At 40.6% G+C, this 19,992-nt stretch overlaps 1 protein-coding gene across 1 annotated transcript in view; it reads right to left on the reverse strand.

Moving 5' to 3' along the window:
* LOC112215277 (mitochondrial carnitine/acylcarnitine carrier protein-like) overlaps positions 1 to 18,743 on the reverse strand; it is a 45,749-nt gene extending 27,006 nt beyond the window's left edge. Inside the window, 3 exon segments of the mRNA XM_042299887.1 lie at positions 1,245 to 1,372; positions 6,818 to 6,907; positions 18,507 to 18,743. Of these exon segments, the coding sequence (XP_042155821.1) occupies positions 1,245 to 1,372; positions 6,818 to 6,907; positions 18,507 to 18,647 (359 nt within the window). The 5' untranslated portion in view covers positions 18,648 to 18,743.
* Between the last annotated feature and the right edge of the window lie 1,249 nt (positions 18,744 to 19,992).

Raw genomic sequence — 19,992 nt, forward strand, 5'->3', positions numbered from 1 at the left:
GGCTCACCTGTTCCTCATGACGAGGCTCACCTGTTCCTCGTGATGAGGCTCACCTGTTCCTCATGATGAGGCTCACCTGTTCCTCATGATGAGGCTCACCTGTTCCTTGTGATGAGGCTCACCTGTTCCTCATGACGAGGCTCACCTGTTCCTTGTGATGAGGCTCACCTGTTCCTCATGAGGCTCACCTGTTCCTCATGATGAGGCTCACCTGTTCCTCATGATGAGGCTCACCTGTGTAACGAGTGCTCTAAGAGTCAGGAAGCAAGTTCAGGGAGTGAGTGTTTTTAATGAAATAAACACAAACAACGCACCTACATGAAAAGAGGCAATAACACCTGAGGAAAGAACCAAGGGGAGTGACAGATAGAGGGAAGATAATCAAGGAGGTGATGGAGTCCAGGTGAGTGACAGATATAGGGAAGATAATCAAGGAGGTGATGGAGTCCAGGTGAGTGACAGATAGAGGGAAGATAATCAAGGAGGTGATGAAGTCCAGGTGAGTGACAGATAGAGGGAAGATAATCAAGGAGGTGATGGAGGCTCAGGTGTGACAGATATAGGGAAGATAATCAAGGAGGTGATGGAGTCCAGGTGAGTGACAGATATAGGGAAGATAATCAAGGAGGTGATGGAGTCCAGGTGAGTGACAGATATAAGGAAGATAATCAAGGAGGTGATGGAGTCCAGGTGAGTGACAGATATAGGGAAGATAATCAAGGAGGTGATGGAGTCCAGGTGAGTGACAGATACAAAGAAGATAATCAAGGAGGTGATGGAGTCCAGGTGAGTGACAGATAGAGGGAAGATAATCAAGGAGGTGATGAAGTCCAGGTGAGTGACAGATATAGAGAAGATAATCAAGGAGGTGATGGAGTCCAGGTGAGTGACAGATATAGAGAAGATAATCAAGGAGGTGATGGGAGTCCAGGTGAGTGACATGAAGCGCAGGTGCACGAGACGATGGTGACAGGTGTGCAGGACAATCAGCAGCCTGATGACCTAGAGGCCGGAGACGGAGTATGTGTGACTACCTGGACTCCATTTCCTCTCCCATTACCTCCTCTATATCTTGCACTCCCTTAGGTCTATTCCCCAGGCAGCATTCATGTTGTTCCATGTCTGTACGCTGCACTTGTGTCTTGCATTGTTCTCTGTTACGTTTATTATTAAACTCTCTACCTGAACTTGCTTCCTGTTTCCCAGCGTCACTGTTATAAAGAAAGAAAGAAAGGAATACCTACATCAGTGTCTTAGTGGAGTCTGGTTGCAACAGCTGTTTTCCCAGTCCGAACCCAAAGAAACTAATGGCCATCATAGGAGCTACGCTGGCTAGGGGGGCCCCCATCCCCTTGTACAGCCCAAGAAGTCCCTAAACACACACACACACACACACACACACACACACACACACAATGTTGGTGCGGTATGCAAATTGGAGTGGGTCTAAGATTTCCCTTGTGTCTTTGCGTGTCAAAAACAATACACGTCAAATAACACTATTTGATGCATAAAATAGGCTTTTAATTTGACACATCAAATAACACAATTCTGTTATAGAATGTTGTGTGTGCTGCATTTTCAGGTGCAAGCCAATCTCCTCCACTATGACCAGTAGCGCTGTCAAAGCTGTACAAAAATAAAAGTCTGCAAACAAGAACACACCGGCCACAAACGATGTGTTTACAATACCGCATTGGTAATAAGGCTTGTGTTCGACCGAATGGGAAAACGTCTGTGTGAGCATTTGAAATAAGATTAGGATCAAATGAGCAGGTTCAAAAAATGTTGCTAATATCTTTGATACCGATGTTATTTAGCAGCTTCTGTGGTAGTTAGCTAGCTTTAGCTTGGCACCAATGCAACTAGCCTGAAAACAATGACCAGTAGAAACTGCTGTCATTTTCAATACTCTTAGCAATGATTTAGGAATCCATCTGAGTAAGTATTAGCTAGGTAGCCACTTGTTGTTTAACTTCAGTTCATGAAAAGAACTAGCTAGGTAATTACTTATCCCTATTGCCCAAAGCTAATGTTATAAGCAGCCGAGTAGCTTCCTCTGGCTCGTGAGGCTTGAACTGGTTTATGTTTTGTGAAGCTAGCCACAATAAGGATTAGCCACAATAGTGGAATTTGCAGTTGGCCTTCAAAAATAAAAATCCCTCGTTGAAAGTGATGCAGAACATTACAACTTATTGAGACTAGATCATGTTATTACAAGGTTAGAGTGTTGTAATGTGGAGCAATGAAATGGAGGATCAGTCTACTTGGTGAGAACAGAACAAAGTTTATGTAAATATTAGCATTGTAGCTCAGGGACTTTGACTGAGGGGAAATCACCTGCCCAGTCAGCCTATTGTGCGTACTGACAAACATATTGCACTGTACAGCCTTACCTGAGGATTGGGGATCAATTAAATGGGGTATCAGTCTACTCAGTATCTAAGAGCTCCTCAGAGTTATCAGACTCCAAAACATCCACGTTGTTTTTCCTCTGGAATAGTGTTCAACACACTATAGTAGGTTGACCGGTACATTAAATGTGGCTCAACTCAGTGGTTTCAGATTCCCACAATCAAATCAAAGTGTATTTGTCATGTGCGCTGAATACAACAGGTATTTATTCACCTTACAGTGAAATGCTTACTTACAGGCTCTAACCAATAGTGCGAAAAAGGCATTCAGTGAACAATAGGTAAGTAAAGAAATAAAACAACAGTAAAAAGACAGGTTATATACAGTAGAGGCTATATACAGTAGAGGCGATAGAAGTAGCGAGGCTATATACAGTAGAGAGGCTATATACAGTAGAGGCTATATACAGTAGAGAGGCTATATACAGTAGAGGCTATATACAGTAGAGAGGCTATATACAGTAGAGAGTCTATAGAAGTAGCGAGGCTACATACAGACACTGGTTAGTCAGGCTGATTGACGTAGTATGTGCATGTAGATATGGTTAAAGTGACTATGCATATATGATGAACAGAGATTAGCAGCAGTGTAAAAGAGGGGTTGGGGGACACACACAATGCAAATAGTCCTGGTAGCCATTTGATTACCTGTTCAGGAGTCTTATGGCTTGGGGGTAAAAACTGTTGAGAAGCCTTTTTGTCCTGGACTTGGCACTCCGGTACCGCTTGCCATGCGGTAGTAGAGAGAACAGTCTGACTGTGGTGGCTGGGGTCTTTGACAATTTTTAGGGCCTTCCTCTGACACCGCCTGGTGTAGAGGTCCTGGATGGCAGGAAGCTTGGCTAGTCCTTATTGTGGCTAGTCCTTATTGTGGCTAGTCCTTATTGTGGCTAGCTATACATATGGTCTGACCACCGTTAATCAAATACGAACAGAAAAATTAAGAACTTAAAAATTAGGGTTATTTTAGGTGATGACACCAAGCTAAATAGTCCTGAAACTGTCGTTTTGTTTTTGGGAAGTAACATTGTTTGCATCCATCAGCTAGCTAACTTTTTTTCTTTATGCCATTGTAGCGTGAGACAAATTTACCAGCATCATAGCATACGTATCGATGAATCGATGTGACATTTTAAATACGAGTGATAGTGTAATCAATGTGTAATAACTATGTAAAAGATTTGTAAACGTGTTAAATTATTACTATTATGTATTTTTTATTTCACCTTTATTTAACCAGGTAGGCTAGTTGAGAACACCTTTATTTAACCAGGTAGGCTAGTTGAGAACACCTTTATTTAACCAGGTAGGCCAGTTGAGAACACCTTTATTTAACCAGGTAGGCTAGTTGAGAACACCTTTATTTAACCAGGTAGGCCAGTTGAGAACACCTTTATTTAACCAGAGAGGCCAGTTGAGAACACCTTTATTTAACCAGGTAGGCCAGTTGAGAACACCTTTATTTAACCAGGTAGGCTAGTTGAGAACACCTTTATTTAACCAGAGAGGCCAGTTGAGAACACCTTTATTTAACCAGGTAGGCTAGTTGAGAACACCTTTATTTAACCAGGTAGGCCAGTTGAGAACACCTTTATTTAACCAGGTAGGCCAGTTGAGAACACCTTTATTTAACCAGGTAGGCTAGTTGAGAACACCTTTATTTAACCAGAGAGGCCAGTTGAGAACACCTTTATTTAACCAGGTAGGCCAGTTGAGAACACCTTTATTTAACCAGGTAGGCTAGTTGAGAATAAGTTCTCATTGACAACTGTGACCTGGCCAAGATAAAGCAAAGCAGTGTGACACAAACAACAACACAGTAATACAACAATACAATAGGAAAGTCTATGTACAGTGTGTGCAAATGAGGCAGGATTAGGGAGTTAAGGCAATAAATAGGCCATAGTGGCAAAATAATTACAATATAGCAATTAAACACTGGAGTGATAGATGTGCAGAAGATGAGTGTGCAAGTAGAAATACTGGGGTGCAAATGAGCAAAATGATGAAAATAAATACAGTATGGAGATGAGGTAGTTGGATGGGCTGTTTACAGATGGGCTACGTACAGGTGCAGTGATCTGTGAGCTGCTCTGACAGCTGGTGCTTACAGCTAGTGAGGGAGATGTGAGTCTCCAGTTTCAGTGATTTTTGCAGTTTGTTACAGTCATTGGCAGCAGAGAACTGAAAGGAAAGGCGGCCAAAGGAGAAATTGGCTTTTGGGATGACCAGTGAAATATACCTGCTGGAGCGCGTGCTACAGGTGGGTGCTGCTATGGTGACTAGTGAGCCTAGATAAGGCGGGGCTTTACCTAGCAAAGACTTATGGATGACCTGGAGCCAATGGGTTTGGCGACGAATATGAAACGAGGGCCAGCCAACGAGAGCGTACAGATCACAGTTTTGTGTGGTATATGTGGCTTTGGTGACAAAATGGATGGCACTGTGATAGACTGCATCCAATTTGCTGAGTAGAGTGTTGGAGGCTATTTTGTAAATTACATCGCCGAAGTCAAGGATCGGTAGGATACTCAGTTTTACGAGGGTATGTTTGGCAGCATGAGTGAAGGATGCTTTGTTATGAAATAGGAAGCCGATTCTAGATTTAGTTTTGGATTGGAAGTGCTTAATGTGAGTCTGGAAGGAGAGTTTACAGTCTAGCCAGACACCTAGGTATTGGTAGTTGTCCACGTATTCTAAGTCAGAACCGTCCAGAGTAGTGATGCTGGACAGGCGGGCAGGCAGGTGCGGGCAGCGATCGGTTGAAGAGCATGCATTTAGTTTTACTTGCATTTAAGAGCAGTTGGAGGCCACGGAAGGAGAGTTGTCTGGCATCTAATGTTCTAAAATCTGAAGTTATTTATCAGGTCCCGATTTGTCAACAAGCTTATTTGATGCGTAGTGTTATTATATTGTATATTTTTTGACACAAAGACCCAAACAGCGGGGTTTAATGCACCTTTGGCCTCCAGTCTGTTGAAGCCCCTCAGTGATTACAGCCTCCAGTCTGTTGAAGCCCCTCAGTGATTACAGCCTCCAGTCTGTTGAAGCCCCTCAGTGATTACAGCCTCCAGTCTTCTTGGGTATGACGCTACAAGCTTGGCACACCTGTATTTGGGGAGTTTCTCCCATTCTTCTCTGCAGATCCTCTCAAGCTCTGTCAGGTTCGATTGGCAGCGTCGCGGCACAGCTATTTTCAGGTCTCTCCAGAGATTATCGATTGGGTTCAAGTCCGGTCTCTGGCTGGGCCACTCAAGGACATTCAGAGACTTGTCCCGAAGCCACTCTTGCATTGTCTTGGCTGTGTGCTTAGGGCCGATGTCCTGTTGGAAAGTGAACCTTCGCCCCAGTCTGAGGTCCTTAGCGCTCTGGAGCAGGTTTTCATCGAGGATCTCTCTGTACATTGCTCCATTCATCTTTGTCTCAATCCTGACTAGTCTCCCAGTCTCTTCCACTGAAAAACATCCACACAGCATGATGCTACCACCACCATGCTTCACCTTAGGGATGGTGCCAGGTTTCCTGCAGACGTGACGCTTGGCATTCAGGCCAAATAGATCAATCTTGGTTTCATCTGAACAGAGAATCTTGTTTCTCATGGTCTGATAATCTTTAGGTGCCTTTTTGGCAAACTCCAAGTGGGCTGTTATGTGCCTTTTACAGAGGAGTGTTTTTTGTCTGGCCACTCTACAATAAAGGACTGATTGTTGGAGTGCTGCAGAGAGGGTTGTCCTTCTGGAAGGTTCTCCCATCTCCACAGAGGAACTCTAGAGCTCTGTCAGAGTGACTATCGGGTTCTTGGTTCTTGGTCACCACCTACCTCTCCCCAGATTGCTCAGTTTGGCCAGGAGGCCAGCTCTAGGAAGAGTCTTGGTGGTTCCATACTTCTTCCATTTAAGAATGATGGAGGTCACTGTGTTCTTGGGGATCTTCAATGTTGTAGACACAATCCTATCTTGGAGCTCTTCGGACAATTCCTTCGACTTCATGGATTGGTTTTTGCTCTGACATGCACTGTCAACTGTGGACCTTATATAGACAGGACAGAAAGGTGTGTGCCTTTCCAAATCATGTTCAACCAATTGAATTTACCACAGGTGGACCCCAATCAAGTTGTCGAAACATCTCAAAGATGATCAATTGAAAAAGGATGCACCTGAGCTCAATTTCGAGTCTCACAGAAAAGGGTCTGAATACTTTTGTAAAAAAGGGATCCGTTTTTTAATTTTTAATACATTTGTAAAAATTAAAAGAGAACTGTTTTCACGTCATCATTATACGGTATTGTGTGTAGATTGCTGAGAATTTGTATTTATTTAATCCTTTGTAGAATAAGGCTGTAACGTAACAAAATGTTGAGATGGCAAGGGCTCTGAATCCTTTCTGAATGTATATGTGTTCACCTCTTTGGAGACAGTCTTTAGGAAGCAGTCATAAGCACCTTTGTAGAGGACATCCTGGCTGGGCACTCTGGGCTGGGTCTGTAGCCGCACCTGAACAGTGGTGTACACAATACTACAGTATTATACGGTGTAGAATAACACACAATACTACAGTTGTACACAGTGGTAGGATAACAAACAATACTATGGTATTATACAGCGGTAGGATAAGACACAATACTACAGTGTAAATACATTTGAATTCAATCACTTTTTGACAGCATCCCTTTTGATTTAAACATAACTCACCATACATGTTTGCCCATGGAAGAAGTGTTCAGAAAGTGACTATTTAGACCTGAATGAGAAATATGTGCTCAAAGATGACCGGCACAGGTTTCCTACATTTACATATAACGATAAAGTGTACTTTAAAAGAATCTTCCTCTGATTTGTCATCCAAAGGATCCCAGCTATTTTTTAAAAACCTTTATTTAACTAGGCAAGTCAGTTAAGAACAAATTCTTATTTTCAATGACAATCTAGGAACAATGGGTTAACTGCCTTGTTCAGGGGCAAAACAACATATTTTTACTTTGTCAGCTCAGGGATTCGATCTTGCAACCTTCCGGTTACTAGTCCAACACTCTGACCAATAGGCTACCTGCCGCCCCAAGAATGATCAAGTCCTCCTGTAGTGTCAATTTGTTAGATAAAATCCTTCTTTATATCCCAAAAAGTCTGTTTAGTTTGTGCCATCAATTTGAGTAATCCACTCGTTCAACTTGCAGAGAAAGGAATCCGAGAATCTACCCCTAAACTTTGTTTCAACAAGTCAAAATATGTTTCTATTTACTCCTCAGATGTAAAATGTAATCAAACTATAATAATTCTTACGGAATGAAGTATATGCAATAGGAAACCGATTTTAGCAGCCATGTCTTCATAGGCCGCGCAAACACAAATTTCCAAGACCTTGTCCTTCTGCTAAAACTGATATTTCTTATTCGTTTTTGAAGTTACGGGCCTGAAACCGTGAACATAGACCGCTGACACCCTGTGGAAGCCATAAGAATTACACCCTGGGAGCTAATTCTCAATATGACCTTTCTCTTGCATTTCTAAGATGAAGGTCATTTAAAAAAAAAAAGATTCTGGTTGGTTTTTCTTTGGATTTTCTTCTACCATATATATTGTGTGATAGTCTCCTACATTATTTTAACATTTCTACGAACTTCAAAGTGTTTTCTTTCCAATGGTACCAATTATATACATATTCTGGCTTTGGGGCCTGAGCAACAGGCAGTTTACTTTGGGCACGTCATTCAGACAGGAAGTGGAGAAAAAAGGGGCCTAGCCCTAAGAAGTTGAAAGGAATGGCATCAAAAACATGAAAAACATGTATTTGATACCATTCCACTAACTCCGCTGCAGGGTAGGGGTTAAATATATCCTATAGGGTAGGGGTTAAATATATCCTATAGGGTAGGGGTTCTATATATCCTATAGGGTAGGGGTTAAATATATCCTATAGGGTAGGGGTTCTATATATCCTATAGGGTAGGGGTTAAATATATCCTATAGGGTAGGGGTTAAATATATCCTATAGGGTAGGGGTTCTATATATCCTATAGGGTAGGGGTTCTATATATCCTATAGGGTAGGGGTTCTATATATCCTATAGGGTAGGGGTTAAATATATCCTATAGGGTAGGGGTTAAATATATCCTATAGGGTAGGGGTTAAATATATCCTATAGGGTAGGGGTTAAGTATATCCTATAGGGTAGGGGTTCTATATATCCTATAGGGTAGGGGTTAAATATATCCTATAGGGTAGGGGTTAAATATATCCTATAGGGTAGGGGTTAAATATATCCTATAGGGTAGGGGTTAAATATATCCTATAGGGTAGGGGTTAAATATATCCTATAGGGTAGGGGTTAAATATATCCTATAGGGTAGGGGTTAAATATATCCTATAGGGTAGGGGTTAAATATATCCTATAGGGTAGGGGTTAAATATATCCTATAGGGTAGGGGTTAAATATATCCTATAGGGTAGGGGTTAAATATATCCTATAGGGTAGGGGTTAAATATATCCTATAGGGTAGGGGTTAAATATATCCTATAGGGTAGGGGTTAAATATATCCTATAGGGTAGGGGTTAAATATATCCTATAGGGTAGGGGTTAAATATATCCTATAGGGTAGGGGTTAAATATATCCTATAGGGTAGGGGTTAAATATATCCTATAGGGTAGGGGTTAAATATATCCTATAGGGTAGGGGTTAAATATATCCTATAGGGTAGGGGTTAAATATATCCTATAGGGTAGGGGTTAAATATATCCTATAGGGTAGGGGTTAAATATATCCTATAGGGTAGGGGTTAAATATATCCTATAGGGTAGGGGTTCTATATATCCTATAGGGTAGGGGTTAAATATATCCTATAGGGTAGGGGTTAAATATATCCTACAGGGTAGGGGTTAAATATATCCTATAGGGTAGGGGTTAAATATATCCTATAGGGTAGGGGTTAAATATATCCTATAGGGTAGGGGTTCTATATATCCTATAGGGTAGGGGTTAAATATATCCTATAGGGTAGGGGTTAAATATATCCTATAGGGTAGGGGTTCTATATATCCTATAGGGTATGGGTTAAATATATCCTATAGGGTATGGGTTAAATATATCCTATAGGGTAGGGGTTCTATATATCCTATAGGGTAGGGGTTAAATATATCCTATAGGGTAGGGGTTAAATATATCCTATAGGGTAGGGTTAAATATATCCTATAGGGTAGGGGTTAAATATATCCTATAGGGTAGGGGTTCTATATATCCTATAGGGTATGGGTTAAATATATCCTATAGGGTAGGGGTTAAATATATCCTATAGGGTAGGGGTTAAATATATCCTATAGGGTAGGGGTTAAATATATCCTATAGGGTAGGGGTTCTATATATCCTATAGGGTATAGGGGGTTAAATATATCCTATAGGGTAGGGGTTAAATATATCCTATAGGGTATGGGTTAAATATATCCTATAGGGTAGGGGTTAAATATATCCTATAGGGTAGGGGTTAAATATATCCTATAGGGTATGGGTTAAATATATCCTATAGGGTAGGGGTTAAATATATCCTATAGGGTAGGGGTTAAATATATCCTATAGGGTAGGGGTTAAATATATCCTATAGGGTAGGGGTTAAATATATCCTATAGGGTAGGGGTTAAAATATCCTATAGGGTAGGGGGTTAAATATATCCTATAGGGTAGGGGTTAAATATATCCTATAGGGTAGGGGTTCTATATATCCTATAGGGTAGGGGTTAAATATATCCTATAGGGTAGGGGTTAAATATATCCTATAGGGTAGGGGTTAAATATATCCTATAGGGTAGGGGTTAAATATATCCTATAGGGTAGGGGTTAAATATATCCTATAGGGTAGGGGTTAAATATATCCTATAGGGTAGGGGTTAAATATATCCTATAGGGTAGGGGTTAAATATATCCTATAGGGTAGGGGTTAAATATATCCTATAGGGTAGGGGTTAAATATATCCTATAGGGTAGGGGTTAAATATATCCTATAGGGTAGGGGTTAAATATATCCTATAGGGTAGGGGTTAAATATATCCTATAGGGTAGGGGTTCTATATATCCTATAGGGTAGGGGTTAAATATATCCTATAGGGTAGGGGTTAAATATATCCTATAGGGTAGGGGTTAAATATATCCTATAGGGTAGGGGTTAAATATATCCTATAGGGTAGGGGTTAAATATATCCTATAGGGTAGGGGTTAAATATATCCTATAGGGTAGGGGTTAAATATATCCTATAGGGTAGGGGTTAAATATATCCTATAGGGTAGGGGTTCTATATATCCTATAGGGTAGGGGTTAAATATATCCTATAGGGTAGGGGTTCTATATATCCTATAGGGTAAATATATCCTATAGGGTAGGGGTTCTATATATCCTATAGGGTAGGGGTTAAATATATCCTATAGGGTAGGGGTTAAATATATCCTATAGGGTAGGGGTTCTATATATCCTATAGGGTAGGGGTTCTATATATCCTATAGGGTAGGGGTTAAAAATATCCTATAGGGTAGGGGTTAAAATATCCTATAGGGTAGGGGTTCTATATATCCTATAGGGTAGGGGTTAAAAATATCCTATAGGGTAGGGGTTAAATATATCCTATAGGGTAGGGGTTAAATATATCCTATAGGGTAGGGTTAAATATATCCTATAGGGTAGGGGTTAAATATATCCTATAGGGTAGGGGTTAAATATATCCTATAGGGTAGGGGTTAAATATATCCTATAGGGTAGGGGTTCTATATATCCTATAGGGTAGGGGTTAAAAATATCCTATAGGGTAGGGGTTAAATATATCCTATAGGGTAGGGTTAAATATATCCTATAGGGTAGGGGTTAAATATATCCTATAGGGTAGGGGTTAAATATATCCTATAGGGTAGGGGTTAAAAATATCCTATAGGGTAGGGGTTCTATATATCCTATAGGGTAGGGGTTAAAAATATCCTATAGGGTAGGGGTTAAATATATCCTATAGGGTAGGGGTTAAATATATCCTATAGGGTAGGGGTTAAATATATCCTATAGGGTATCCTATAGGGTAGGGGTTAAATATATCCTATAGGGTAGGGGTTAAATATATCCTATAGGGTAGGGGTTAAATATATCCTATAGGGTAGGGGTTAAATATATCCTATAGGGTAGGGGTTAAATATATCCTATAGGGTAGGGGTTCTATATATCCTATAGGGTAGGGGTTAAATATATCCTATAGGGTAGGGGTTAAATATATCCTATAGGGTAGGGGTTAAATATATCCTATAGGGTAGGGGTTAAATATATCCTATAGGGTAGGGGTTAAATATATCCTATAGGGTAGGGGTTCTATATATCCTATAGGGTAGGGGTTCTATATATCCTATAGGGTAGGGGTTAAATATATCCTATAGGGTAGGGGTTCTATATATCCTATAGGGTAGGGGTTAAATATATCCTATAGGGTAGGGGTTCTATATATCCTATAGGGTAGGGGTTAAATATATCCTATAGGGTAGGGGTTAAATATATCCTATAGGGTAGGGGTTAAATATATCCTATAGGGTAGGAGTTAAATATATCCTATAGGGTAGGGGTTAAATATATCCTATAGGGTAGGAGTTAAATATATCCTATAGGGTAGGGGTTAAATATATCCTATAGGGTAGGGGTTCTATATATCCTATAGGGTAGGGGTTAAATATATCCTATAGGGTAGGGGTTAAATATATCCTATAGGGTAGGGGTTAAATATATCCTATAGGGTAGGGGTTAAATATATCCTATAGGGTAGGGTTAAATATATCCTATAGGGTAGGAGTTAAATATATCCTATAGGGTAGGGGTTAAATATATCCTATAGGGTAGGGGTTCTATATATCCTATAGGGTAGGGGTTAAATATATCCTATAGGGTAGGGGTTAAATATATCCTATAGGGTAGGGGTTAAATATATCCTATAGGGTAGGGGTTCTATATATCCTATAGGGTATGGGTTAAATATATCCTATAGGGTAGGGGTTCTATATATAGGGTAGGGGTTAAATATATCCTATAGGGTAGGGGTTAAACATATCCTATAGGGTAGGGGTTAAATATATCCTATAGGGTAGGGGTTAAATATATCCTATAGGGTAGGGGTTAAATATATCCTATAGGGTAGGAGTTAAATATATCCTATAGGGTAGGGGTTCTATATATCCTATAGAGTAGGGGTTAAATATATCCTATAGGGTAGGGGTTAAATATATCCTATAGGGTAGGGGTTCTATATATCCTATAGGGTAGGGGTTAAATATATCCTATAGGGTAGGGGTTAAATATATCCTATAGGGTAGGGGTTCTATATATCCTATAGGGTAGGGGTTCTATATATCCTATAGGGTAGGGGTTCTATATATCCTATAGGGTAGGGGTTAAATATATCCTATAGGGTAGGGGTTCTATATATCCTATAGGGTAGGGTTAAATATATCCTATAGGGTAGGGGTTAAATATATCCTATAGGGTAGGAGTTAAATATATCCTATAGGGTAGGGGTTCTATATATCCTATAGGGTAGGGGTTAAATATATCCTATAGGGTAGGGGTTCTATATATCCTATAGGGTAGGGGTTAAATATATCCTATAGGGTAGGAGTTAAATATATCCTATAGGGTAGGGGTTCTATATATCCTATAGGGTAGGGGTTAAATATATCCTATAGGGTAGGGGTTAAATATATCCTATAGGGTAGGGGTTCTATATATCCTATAGGGTAGGGGTTAAATATATCCTATAGGGTAGGGGTTAAATATATCCTATAGGGTAGGGGTTCTATATATCCTATAGGGTAATATATCCTATAGGGTAGGGGTTAAATATATCCTATAGGGTAGGGGTTCTATATATCCTATAGGGTAGGGGTTAAATATATCCTATAGGGTAGGGGTTCTATATATCCTATAGGGTAGGGGTTAAATATATCCTATAGGGTAGGGGTTAAATATATCCTATAGGGTAGGGTTCTATATATCCTATAGGGTAGGGTTAAATATATCCTATAGGGTAGGGGTTAAATATATCCTATAGGGTAGGGGTTAAATATATCCTATAGGGTAGGGGTTCTATATATCCTATAGGGTAGGGGTTAAATATATCCTATAAGGTAGGGGTTCTATATGTCCTATAGGGTAGGAGTTAAATATATCCTATAGGGTAGGGGTTCTATATATCCTATAGGGTAGGGGTTAAATATATCCTATAGGGTAGGGGTTAAATATATCCTATAGGGTAGGGGTTCTATATATCCTATAGGGTAGGGGTTCTATATATCCTATAGGGTAGGGGTTAAATATATCCTATAGGGTAGGGGTTAAATATATCCTATAGGTAGGGGTTCTATATATCCTATAGGGTAGGGGTTAAATATATCCTATAGGGTAGGGGTTAAATATATCCTATAGGGTAGGGGTTAAATATATCCTATAGGGTAGGGGTCCTATATATCCTATAGGGTAGGGGTTAAATATATCCTATAGGGTAGGGGTTAAATATATCCTATAGGGTAGGGGTTAAATATATCCTATAGGGTAGGGGTTAAATATATCCTATAGGGTAGGGTTAAATATATCCTATAGGGTAGGGGTTAAATATATCCTATAGGGTAGGGGTTAAATATATCCTATAGGGTAGGGGTTCTATATATCCTATAGGGTAGGGGTTAAATATATCCTATAGGGTAGGGGTTAAATATATCCTATAGGGTAGGGGTTCTATATATCCTATAGGGTAGGGTTAAATATATCCTATAGGGTAGGGGTTAAATATATCCTATAGGGTAGGGGTTAAATATATCCTATAGGGTATGGGTTAAATATATCCTATAGGGTAGGGGTCCTATATATCCTATAGGGTAGGGGTTAAATATATCCTATAGGGTAGGGGTTAAATATATCCTATAGGGTAGGGGTTAAATATATCCTATAGGGTAGGGGTTAAATATATCCTATAGGGTAGGGGTTAAATATATCCTATAGGGTAGGGGTTAAAAATATCCTATAGGGTAGGGGTTAAATATATCCTATAGGGTAGGGGTTAAATATATCCTATAGGGTAGGGGTTAAAAATATCCTACAGGGTAGGGGTTAAATATATCCTATAGGGTAGGGGTTAAAAATATCCTATAGGGTAGGGGTTCTATATATCCTATAGGGTAGGGGTTCTATATATCCTATATGGTAGGGGTTAAATATATCCTATAGGGTAGGGGTTCTATATATCCTATAGGGTAGGGGTTAAATATATCCTATAGGGTAGGGGTTCTATATATCCTATAGGGTAGGGGTTCTATATATCCTATATGGTAGTGGTTCTATATGTCCTATAAGGTAGGGGTTCTCTATGTCCTATTGGGTAGGGGTTCTATATATCCTATAGGGTAGGGGTCCTATATATCCTATAAGGTAGGGGTTCTATGTCCTATAGGGTAGGGGTTCTATATATCCTATAGGGTAGGGGTTCTATATGTCCTATAGGGTAGGGGTTCTATATGTCCTATAAGGTAGGGGTCCTATATATCCTATAGGGTAGGGGTTCTATATGTCCTATAGGGTAGGGGTTCTATATGTCCTATAGGGTAGGGGTTCTATATGTCCTATAGGGTAGGGGTCCTATATATCCTATAAGGTAGGGGTTCTATATGTCCTATAAGGTAGGGGTTCTATATGTCCTATAGGGTAGGGGTCCTATATATCCTATAAGGTAGGGGTTCTATATGTCCTATAGGGTAGGGGTTAAATATATCCTATAGGGTAGGGGTTCTTTTTATCCTATAGGGTTTGGGTCCTATATATCCTATATGGTAGGGGTTCTATATGTCCTATAGGTTAGGGGTTCTATATATGCTATAGGGTAGGGGGTTCCTAAAATTAAAATTCCTAAAACTGAAGTTGAAAACTGTTGTCGCTGCTTCCTGTTGACAAGACGTTTTGATAAATAGGGCAATGTCAAAACACAGTTTTACGTGTCCAGTAACCAATATGCAGAAACAGTTTGTGATATATTGAAAACATAAAATATACATGTGCAACAATAGTACTCATACTACTTTATACGAGCACCAGAAACCTTGCTGTCTCATCGATTAGTTAGGGGATACGCACTGCTGAAACTACACAACTGGAAAGTTCACCTGAACTTTCTGAATAAAACAACCAGTCAGAGTGTAGAGAATCATTGTAACATCTAAACCGCTGTGAAATGTCTTCTCAATAACCCACAATATAGTATTTTCAGCTGTTTGAAACAAAACTGAGAGTAAATACAGCAAACAACTAGACTTAAGAACAGGACGCATAGAAATAGAGCACATAGAACTGCATCTTAGACTTTCAACCAGAGTGACAGATCTATAACACATAGAGTAGATCTACTGCATCTTAGACTTTCAATGATAATGACAGATCTATAACACATAGAGTAGATCTACTGCATCTTAGACTTTCAATGATAATGACAGATCTATAACACATAGAACAGATCTACTGCATCTTAGACTTTCAATCAGAGTGACAGATCTTTCAGTTACATGTATTTCTATGTGAAGTTGGCCGGGTCAACAAACAGTTACATATTGCAACTTTAAGTGATAGTTTCACATTCAAATCTATGTATTGGTGTGTGGCCAACAGGTTTTATAGAGAGAACACACAACATTTTTCGTGCCATTTGAGAGTTTGACATTTAAGTCCTGCGGACCCAAGTGCGTGGCAGAATCAACAGTACAAAACCAAAGATATTGACAGCGGTGGAAAAAGAACCCAATTGTCATACTTGAATAAAAGTAAAGATAACGTATTAGAAAATGACTCAAGTAATCGCGAAAGTCACCCAGTAAATGACTACTTGAGTAAAAGTACTTGGTTTTAAATATACTTAAGTATCAAGAGTAAAAGTATGAATCATTTAAAATTCTTTATATTAAGCAAACCAGACGACACCATTTTTTTTTTTTTTACAGATAGCCAGGGGCTCCAACAGTCAGACATCATTTACAAACGATGCATAAGTGCTTAGTGAGTCCACCAGATCAGAGGCAGTAGGAATGACCAGGGAGGTTCTCTGTTTAGTGAGTCCACCAGATCAGAGGCAGTAGGAATGACCAAGGAGGTTCTCTGTTTAGTGAGTCCACCAGATCAGAGGCAGTAGGAATGACCAGGGAGGTTCTCTGTTTAGTGAGTCCACCAGATCAGAGGCAGTAGGAATGACCAAGGAGGTTCTCTGTTTAGTGAGTCCACCAGATCAGAGGCAGTAGGAATGACCAGGGATGTTCTCTGTTTAGTGAGTCCACCAGATCAGAGGCAGTAGGAATGACCAGGGATGTTCTCTTTGATGAGACAGATCAAAAGTCAGGAATGACCAAGGAGGTTCTCTGTTTAGTGAGTCCACCAGATCAGAGGCAGTAGGAATGACCAGGGAGGTTCTCTTTTAGTGAGTCCACCAGATCAGAGGCATTCAAAATGACCAGGGATGTTCTCTGTTTAGTGAGTCCACCAGATCAGAGGCAGTAGGAATGACCAGGGAGGTTTCTGTTTAGTGAGTCCTCCAGATCAAGGCAGTAGGAATGACCAGGGATTCTCTGTTTAGTGAGTCCTCCAGATCAGAGGCAGTAGGAATGACCAGGGAGGTTCTCTTTTACAGTCCACCAGATCATTGCAGTAGGAATGACCAGGGATGTTTCTGTTTAGTGAGTCCACCAGATCAGAGGCAGTAGGAATGACCAGGGAGGTTCTCTGTTTAGTGAGTCCACCAGATCAGAGGCAGTAGTGATGACCAAGGAGGTTCTCTGTTTAGTGAGTCCACCAGATCAGAGGCAGTAAAATGACCAGGGAGGTTCTCTGTTTAGTGAGTCCACCAGATCAGAGGCAGTAGGAATGACCAGGGATGTTCTCTGTTAAAGTGAGTCCACCAGACAGAGGCAGTAGGAATGACCAGGGATGTTCTCTGTTTAGTGAGTCCACCAGATCAGAGGCAGTAGGAATGACCAAAGGTTCTCTGTTTAGTGAGTCCACCAGATCAGAGGCAGTAGGAATGACCAAGGAGGTTCTCTGTTTAGTGAGTCCACCAGATCAGAGGCAGTAGGAATGACCAAGGAGGTTCTCTGTTTAGTGAGTCCACCAGATCAGAGGTTAGGAATGACCAGGGAGGTTCTCTGTTTAGTGAGTCCACCAGATCAGAGGCAGTAGGAATGACCAGGGAGGTTCTCTGTTTAGTGAGTCCACCAGATCAGAGGCAGTAGGAATGACCAAGGAGGTTCTCTGTTTAGTGAGTCCACCAGATCAGAGGCAGTAGGAATAGGAGGTTCTCTGTTTAGTGAGTCCACCAGATCAGAGGCAGTAGGGATGACCAGGGAGGTTCTCTGTTTAGTGAGTCCACCAGATCAGAGGCAGTAGGAATGACCAAGGAGGTTCTCTGTTTAGTGAGTCCACCAGATCAGAGGCAGTAGGAATGACCAAGGAGGTTCTTTTGATTAGACAAATAAAAATCAAATCACATACACATGGTTAGCAGAAGTTAATGCGAATGAGTGTGTGAATTTGACCATTTTCTATCCCGCTAAGCATTCAAAATGTAACGAGTACTTTTGGGTGTCGGGGAAAATGTATGGAGTAAAAAGTATATTATTTTCTTTAGGAATGTAGTAAAGTAAAGTACAGATAACTCAAAAAACTACTTAAGTACTTCAAAGTATTTTTACACCACTGGATATTGATCAGTTTTAATTGATTTTATGTCGTCGTGATAAAACTATAAACTCTATACTAACATCACCAATCTGAGGTCAAAGTGATGGGTCATTTCACTACATTTTATAGGGTGAAAATGTTCGTGGAAGGTAGTAACACAAACTTTCCACATTAGGGAAATTAGCTTAATATAAAATAATTAAACAACTGCAACAATGACTTCCATTTCCCACTCATTATTTCCCACTCACTCATAAAAATGCTCTCAAACACAATTGAACTGAGCGCACTAGACGAGAGCCACAGTGCCTGTACAGCAGAATGTTTGATGTCCCTATATATAGGTTAAAAACGATAGACGTAACGGTACATAAATAAAGTCACCTTGATTGTGTCGAGCGGGTGTCCCACGAACAGAAGGCAAGCTCCTCCCGCTCCTCCCGCCACAAAGTTCTTTAACAGAGAGATATGTTTCTCCTGGTTTCCCTGGAGGAGCTCCAGCTCCAACTCTCCCAACTCTCCCATTCTCTTCTCACATAATAACCTATTAGACACACACGCTCTTCTTCCCCCTCATTGCGCACGTGACGGTTGAAACTGTGCACTTAAACACACACTCAACATCACGTGTCTCCTCCTCTCTGCCCCCGACCGTCTCTTTCTCTGCTGGACTTCCATTGAACCTCTCTCAATTCAAAGGTGCTTTATTGGCATGGGAAGCATAGGTTTACATTGCCATAGGCAAGTGACAAAAACAATAAACAAAAGTGAGATGAAACCAATGTAACAACATCAACTAAATTTTCTCTCTTGTTCATGAAGACTTGACCCTTAACGGCCGTCCTCTCCGCTCCATTAGGCTGTAGGTCTATGGAAAATCTATTTTTAGGTGTGCATGCAAAGCAGTGCACAACTCGATTTCTTGCTGCAGTATATTAGCGACACCTAGTGGTGCAATACCAGCGGGGCACTAGGAATCACCTGAGGAATGGAGGACCAAGAATAAAGCCAGAATAAAGTGAGTTCTGAGTCAAGTTGATACTTTATAACTGTTTGATGTGCGTTCCAACCCAGCCGTTTGATGTGCATTCTGACCCAGCCGTTTGATGTGCATTCTGACCCAGCCGTTTGATGTGCATTCTGACCCAGCCGTTTGATGTGCATTCTAACCCAGCCGTTTGATGTGCATTCTGACCCAGCCGTTTGATGCATTCTAACCAGCCATTTGATGTTCCAACCCAGCCGTTTGATGTGCATTCTAACCCAGCCGTTTGATGTGCATTCTAACCCAGCCGTTTGATGTGCATTCTAACCGTTTGATGTGCATTTTGATGTGCATTCTGACCCAGCCGTTTGATGTGCATTCTAACCCAGCCATTTGATGTGCATTCTGACCCAGCCGTTTGATGTGCATTCTAACCCAGCCATTTGATGTGCATTCTAACCCAGCCATTTGATGTGCATTCTGACCAGCCAGAGTTGGTTTGCAATGAGCAAAATGGATGAATAGTTTCAAACTGTTCATCACTGCTTCAGGAGTAAAAGATGCAGCACAAAAACAAGCTATTTTATTGCACTTGGGAGGTGTTAAATGTTAAATGCTTCAGATGTGGTCAAGAGTACAAGACATCAAATGATGACCACGATGTTAAATGCTTCAGATGTGGTCAAGAGGGCCACACTTCCCAGCAGTACTGATGACGCTGAAATACAGTTATTAGTCAATGACCAGTCAGTTAGTGGGGATATCACCAGGGTGACATCTCAGTCTTCTCAAAACTGGACCTAAAGTGGGGATATCATCAGATCAAACTGAAACTCGAGTCTCGTTCCCTGACCACATGTGACTCACACAGGTTTGTGCCGCAAC

Source organism: Oncorhynchus tshawytscha, linkage group LG16, assembly GCF_018296145.1.
Source record: "Oncorhynchus tshawytscha isolate Ot180627B linkage group LG16, Otsh_v2.0, whole genome shotgun sequence".
In the NCBI taxonomy this organism is placed as follows: Eukaryota; Metazoa; Chordata; class Actinopteri; order Salmoniformes; family Salmonidae; genus Oncorhynchus; species Oncorhynchus tshawytscha.